Genomic DNA, 6,767 nt, shown 5'->3' on the forward strand with positions numbered 1-6,767 from the left:
AGCCCAGCTCCCTCAGCCTCTCTCCATAGGGGAGCTGCTCCAGCCCTCTGAGCATCTCCGTGGCTCCTCTGAACCCTCTCCACCAGTCCCACATCTTTCCTGTACTGGGGCCCCAGCTCTGGACACAGGACTCCAGCTGGGGCCTCCCCAGGGCAGAGCAGAGAGGGACAATCCCCTCCCTGTCCCTGCTGCCACCCCTCTGCTGATGGAGCCCAGGGTCCCATCGCCCTCCCGAGCTGCCAGAGCCGCTGCCGGCTCACACTGAGCTCGTTCTGAAGAGAAGCGGGATGCTGGGCAGGGAGGAACGGACTGGGGAGGAGGGACAAACCCACCCCGGGCACCTCCTGTGCGGGGAGCGCGGGACTTGCGGGCAAGGGGGCGCCGGCATCTCCCCGCCCCGCGGCCAGGCGGCGGGATGGGACGGCTGGAGCTGGGAGCGGGACGGGACGGGACAGCAGCGCTGAGGCAGCGGGCGTGAGGCGGGAGGGCGGGAAGCCCAGCGCCGCCCCGCGGCCCCGCCCTTCCCCGGCGCTCTATAAGGCGCGGAGGCGGCGGGCGCGAGCGGGTCCCGCCGGGGCGGCCATGGCGGCGCTGCGCTGCCTCCTGCTGCTGCTCTGCGGAGCCGCGCTGGGGCCCGCCGTGCACCTGGACTTCGCCGAGCACCGCAGCCAGGCGGCCAAGATCAAGGTCAACCCCCGCGGCAACCTCTGGGCCACAGGTACCGGCGGGGAGGGAGGGATGGAGTGGGGGGAGAGAGGCGCTGCGGAGCTCCGGGGGCGGCGGGGGGACCCCCGTGGTGAGCGTCGGGGCGAGGGGACCCTCCCGGCGGGGCCGCCTCCTCCCTGTCCCTCCGCTCAGCGCCGGCTCCCCGCCGGCGGGAGGGAGAAGTTTCCCCCGGGGCTTCTCCTCACGCCGGGCTGGCTGGTTGCGGGCGCAGGGGGACCCGTCGTTGGGCTGGTGCGGGGCCCCCTGCCCGCGCCTGGTGCCCACGCACGGCTGCGCTGCAGGTCACTTCATGGGGAAGAAGAGCGTCGCCGGCTCCCCGCGCCTGGAGGCGCCCGAGGATCCTGCCGTGCCCGTGGTCTTCGGCCCCTCTCTCAGAGCCCTGCTGGAGGAGATGATGGAGCTGCTTACCCGCGAGCTGCTGAAGATCCTCTTGCAAGAGAGACTTTTGGATGAGAACCAAGGGAAATATGACCTCGCTGACCAGGTGAATATTGCCCTGGGACCAGGTGCTCGGAGCAGGGAGGGAGGTGGTGGAGGTGGTCATCTGCAGCCTTGCTGGAGAGGGAGCATCTGCACGGCTGCTGAGAGTGTACCCCCTGTCCTCCCCCCCTCTCCCCTTTCTGCTCCTGTTAACCCCCCTTAAACCACTCTTTAGGGCTAGCTGTGAAGGGGCAGAGCAGCCACCCTCAGCTCGTGTCTAGCTGGGCAGCGGCTCGTGGTCCCAAACAGAAGGTGTGTGAGGGATGCTGTGATGGAGCTGGGATGCTGTGATGGAGCTGGGATGCTGGCAGTCCCCAGCCCCGGGGTTATCAATAAGCACCTGGTTCTTCCTCAGCAGGTGCAGAGAGGACAGTTGGCCACTGTGGCTGCCGTGAAGAAATTTCCCCTTGTCGAGTGACTGCAGGGGCAGGGAGATCCCTTCTCCCCTCTGTTTCTGTAGAGAGAGGCCAAGAGGGACATGCCACCATGTAGGAAGGGAAAGAAGTCTGTCCTGGGTGTCTGATGTCCCTGTTGAGGGTCTGTGTCACTGTGGTCAGGTTCCTTTGTTGCTTGAGGGGCAGGTTGCTTTGTTAGCTTGTGTGGAGGAGGTGTGTGGTGGTTGTGCTGCTGGGGGGGCTCTTGGGGAGCAGGCAAGAGCTCTGGGAGTGCCGCTGTGCGTCAGCAGATCCTCAGCCTCCTCTATGTGGCTCTTACATTGGAGCTCACCCAGCTCCCACTGGATAACCTGATCACACACGGATCCTGCCACAGGACACAGAGGTGGAGCTGCTTGGTCCATGTGGCCCTGCTGTCCGCTGCCTCCTGTGCACTTCCCTGGTGTGTCACCCTTTCCAGTCACTGCAGGAGGTAACTGAGAGCCCAAAAGGGATGAAATCCTCTTAGGTGGCTCCTACATGTGTGGTCCTGGTGAGCTGCTGTACTCAGAGCTGTTCAGTAACGCTGTGCACAGGTAAAGCTGTTTCTCTCATCCAGGTTTAGCAGTGCTTGCTCCTTCTCTTGTGGGGTTTTTTTTTGGGAGGAGTGAAAGGCAGAGGTGGAATAGGATTGCAGGGATGCAAGCCTGAGTGGCACTGACTGTTCAAGCACCGTCTTGACTCAGTTTCAGCAGACCAAGCTAAATTTGAGGCTTTCCTAGAGACCTTCTCCCATCAGGACAGAAAGCTTTCCACTGTGAAGATGCAGCTGGGCATGGCTGTAGCAATCAGCCCACCCTGCTCCTCTCGAGACACTGTGGCTGCTGCAGCTCTTGCTTTTCAGATGCAGTTGGAAGGGGAGGAGAGGACTGTGAAAGTCCCAAATCCCCCTCCATCCCTCCATCCCTCCATCCCTCCATCCCTCCATCCCTCCATCCCTCCATCCCTCCATCCCTCCATCCCTCCATCCCTCCATCCCTCCATCCCTCCATCCCTCCATCCCTCCATCCCTCCATCCCTCCATCCCTCCATCCCTCCATCCCCCTCAGGGAGGGTGTTTGCTGCACTGAGTTGGCAGAGGAGCTGGTGGGTGTGCTGCCCTGCCTCACCCACAGTGATGTTCCTGAGCGCGCGCCGCGGGCTCGCCAGCCGCGCTTCTCTGGGTGGGTGAGTTGCGTGGCCGCTGCTCCTGCTGTGGAGGTGTTTGGGTGGAGCCTGCCCGGAGCTGGTGCTCTGCCTTAGGCTGCTGGGTGGGTGCTGGTGCTTGGCCAGCCCTGGCTGTCAGGCTTTGGCAAGCCCATGCTGGTGGGTGGCTCTGCTGCTCTTGGGCACACGCTGCCCGGTGTCCTGTCCCACTGCCCAGTGCCTCTCTGGGGGGTGGGATGCCTTCTGTGGGTGTGCTGTTGCATCTTGGGTGCCTGATGCTCAGCTAGCTATCGCTCTCCTCCTCTACCTGAAACCTCCCCTTGGCCCATGCCCTGTGTGCTGCTGACCTCTCCATGGCAGCAGGGACCTTGATGGGTGATGGGTCTGGTTCAGCCCTTCAGAGGCACGTCTGAGCACCCTGCTAGCTCCATCTCCTGCCTCCCTGCTCTTCTCTCTGCTGCCCTGACCTCTGAGCTGCCAGCTGGTGCTACAGGACAGCTTCTCCCTGGTGGTTTGAGTCCCATCTGTGTTACACTCTTCTGTGGGACCCTGTTTTTATGAACTCTCATGGGTGACACGGTGCCAGCACAAATTCCTGCCGCCCCCAGTGCGACTGTTGAAGAACACCCAGCTTGTGCTCTGCCTGATCTCCTGTGCTGGGTTTCCCACCTGCCAAATGAGCTCTTTGACAGCTCTGCTCCCCTAAACTCTCTGTCTGCCCCCGATCAGGGTCTGGCACTTCCATCTCAGCTCTGTCTAGTAAAGCAAAGATGCTTCTCCCTTGCCCGGCGAGGCAGGAATTCACATGCTCACTCCAAATGTTGCTGTATTTAAAACCCAGTGGGATTTTCCTTTCTGTGGGTGGTGCACCTACTATGCACAAACAGGCTCTTCCTTTCTGTGGGGCCTCCTCCAAGCAGTAAATAAACCCCCAGAGCTTGGTCTTTTTGGCTTGTTCTCCCTTTGTGTGGGTTAGCCCTTGGCGCTGGGTGTTGTCTCAAGGCACTTCCCATCCCTTGCAAAGCAAGAGCCTGGGTGCTGCTCTGTGCTCGTGGTGGCAGAAGCTGCCTGGAGCAGAAGGGGGGTGTGAGCAGGGGCTTTTCTTTCACCCCCCTTGAGCACAGGTGGCAGGCAGGGCTTGGCTCTCAGCACACCGGGGTTTCACGCTGCCGTCCCGCTGCTGCACGTGACAAGGAATTGGCTGGTAGGGGAGGACTGTCTGCATCCCTTGCCATCATCTTGGGTGTGTGGCAGTGTTTCTCTGGGAGATGAGTGGGGTGACACCACATGCATGGAGTGGTGTGGCTCCAGGGGCGTGGGGAGAGCCCTCCTGCATGAAGGCAGATGCTGCCTGGCGTAGTCCTGGGACCTCTGAGCTGTATGCAGTCCCCCAGAATCCCCCCTCTGTCCCCCAGAATCCCCCCTGTCCCTCTTCCCTGCTGTGTTCCCCATGTCTTTGCCTTCTCAGATAGCTCTCTGCTGAATCAGGCCCCGAGGCTCCTCTTGTTTCTGAAGCCCAACCCAGCAGGCTGGTGAAGTTTCCCACTGGCTGCCAGCTGTGGCCCAGCTGTTGGAGCACAGGATGGGAGGCAGGAGTCAGGCTGTTGGCTCTTTCCTTCTCACATGCTGTCCTGAGCCACCCTGAAAGTGCCATTGTGGTCTGAACGGGACACTTCTCTGATCTCCTGCCCCGTGGTGCCTGGTGGGTGGTGTTGGTGGGCACAGATGTCTCATGTTCCTGCCTTTCCTCTAGGAGACAGGGCTTCTAACCAAGGTGCTGGAGAAGTACTTTTCCAACTGAAGCAGGAGGATGAGGTCTGCAGGCTCGGCCAGGCACGGCCAAGGGGAGGAGAGCATCGTCCATGTGGGTTACTGTAGCAACATCACTTGTATTTATTCTCTCTGTTAATAGTGATTGCTCCTATGCAGAGCAGAGCCTCCCTGTATATTCCCTGTATGTTGTCTGCTTTCCCCAGCCCTGATGTGCCCCTGTGAATAAAACTGGCTCTTTGCACATGCTTTTCTCCGCCTTTTTCTTCTGGAGGGGGGTGGGGGGGGGAAGGCAGAACCTCCCCCAGGGCCTGGGCAGGGAGAGGGTGTAGTGAGAGTGGCTTTGTGGGAAGCTCCTGGCTCTCTGCAGCCAGGAGGGGTTTGGATTCAGCCCCTGCTCACTGAAGGAGACCTGAGCTTGGATGAGCTGATGGCATCGCTCGCTTACTGGAGCATCGTGCTAACCCTCTGTGCTGCAAGGAGGTTGCTCTCCCAAAAACATCCTCCTTGGGGCTTTGCTGGGAGCTCTGGTTCAAGCAGGATCCCTGCCTTGGGGCGTGCCCCAGGGTTTGCTGTAGGCTCAGAGGCCTTGGCTGTCCCTTCTGCTGTCCCTTGTGTGCAGGTGCAGAGCCTTGGCCCCTCAGCCTGTGGCTGTGCCTGTGTTGGGAGGATCCCCTGGTGCCCCTCTGCTTTGTGTGTGTGGGCAAGCATTTGGGCAGCTGAAGAAGAGGGCTGCCCAAACTGGGTGATGGAGCACAGCCCTGGGAGCAGGGTCTGGTTTCAGACCTCCTGCTGCCCCTTCTGTCTCTCAGCCACCTCTGGGGCTGTCCCCAGGCAGAGGTGGCCCTGCCAGCAGCTCCCAGAGCCATGTCACAAATGAAACCAGAAGCTTCTACACGTGCACCTTCTGGTGCTCAATTCAACCAAACCATTGAGCTCCTGGGGGGAGGAGAGTGCTGCTCCCAAGAGCCAGGGGAGCCCAGAGCTGCGTCAAGGGATGTTCCAGCATCACAGTGTGCTTATGACCAGCAGAGGGGAGAAGGCTGCTGTGCTAGGTGTTCCTGCCTTGCTCCCTCTCACTTCGACATGGCTCACAGTGCAGGTGGTGTTTATGAATGTATTGTTCCTGCAGAAACGTGCTCCTGAGTGAGGGAAAGGCTCCTGGTCCTAAACAAGCTCTGGGGAGCTTTGGGAGAGATCCTGGGGCAGATGTGACACCCTGACCTGCTTGTACTAGGGCACAGCGCTGCCTCCTGCCCAGCCCCAGGCCTGGAGATGCTTCTCAGGGGATGGTATGGTGCTGCAAACCACGTGCCAGTGGTACACAGGGTATCCTAAGCCAGGTGAGAGCTGGAGCCACCAGTGTGGGGGACAGCTGGGGACATCACGGGATCCCCAGGTCCTGTGTGGCAGGCTGGCAGCTCTGGGCCCTGAAAGAGGGGTACTGCAGGGATGTTGTGTGATGGGGTCACAGCTCCTCCTCTGAGCTCAGCCTTGGGTGCAGGCTCTGTTGTGGGCACAACCAGCTCATGTTTGGGGAAAAAGAATGAGGCTGCAGGTTATTTGTGGAGCTGCCTGTCTGCCCAGTGGCTCACAGGGCTCCATTCCTGTCCCCTGTTAGACACTCCTGTGTCTGCTGGGGTGAGGTTCCCCCAAACATCACCTTCCAAACCCTCCCCATCAAATGCCTCAAAGCCAGGGCCCTTCATCCTCCAGAAGAGCAGGACCAGGCTGGGAGGGAGCGTTCCAGGAGGCACACGATGATGGTTCAGCCGTGCCAAGCCTCCCCTGCCTCACCAGAGCCATCGTGTGGCTGCAGCCCCTGGGGACACCATCCCTTCCCTACCCCTCGGAGCCCTTGCAGGTTCTCCAACCTGCTGTCACCAGCCCCACCAGTAGCACCACAGCAGCTTAACCTCTATTCCCACAGCGTGTCTTTCATGGTCTCCTACCCACCAGCTTCGCTCAAGAGGTGTCCCACTGTCCCTCTGCAGCCACTCGTCCCCAGGGCTGCAGCAAACCTTCCTCCAACCTGTTTTCCTTCTGCCCAGGCTTGCTAGGATGAGGGTGACCCCCAGCTCGCCTTTCATTAGCTGTAGCAAAGCCCAGGCTTAAAACTAATTAGAAAGAAGGAAAGTAATGACACAGTGTATCGTGTTTGACACTGGAGCAGACCAGATGCCTCTGGGCCGGCAGAGTGAAGGACCCACA

The 6,767-nt window shown here is 60.5% G+C and overlaps 1 protein-coding gene across 1 annotated transcript; it reads left to right on the forward strand.

Annotated features, from left to right (window-relative positions):
- Nucleotides 1–582: 582 nt before the first annotated feature.
- Nucleotides 583–4,587, forward strand: NMB (neuromedin B; the record flags this gene model as incomplete). The annotated part of the gene is made up of 3 exons (XM_084268190.1): nucleotides 583–718; nucleotides 1,008–1,210; nucleotides 4,540–4,587. 3 exons carry the CDS (start codon nucleotides 583–585, stop codon nucleotides 4,585–4,587), a joined length of 387 nt encoding a protein of 128 aa, XP_084124316.1.
- Nucleotides 4,588–6,767: the final 2,180 nt, after the last annotated feature.

This window comes from Gallinula chloropus (assembly GCF_964237585.1).
Source record: "Gallinula chloropus genome assembly, chromosome: 9".
Lineage (NCBI taxonomy): Eukaryota > Metazoa > Chordata > Aves > Gruiformes > Rallidae > Gallinula > Gallinula chloropus.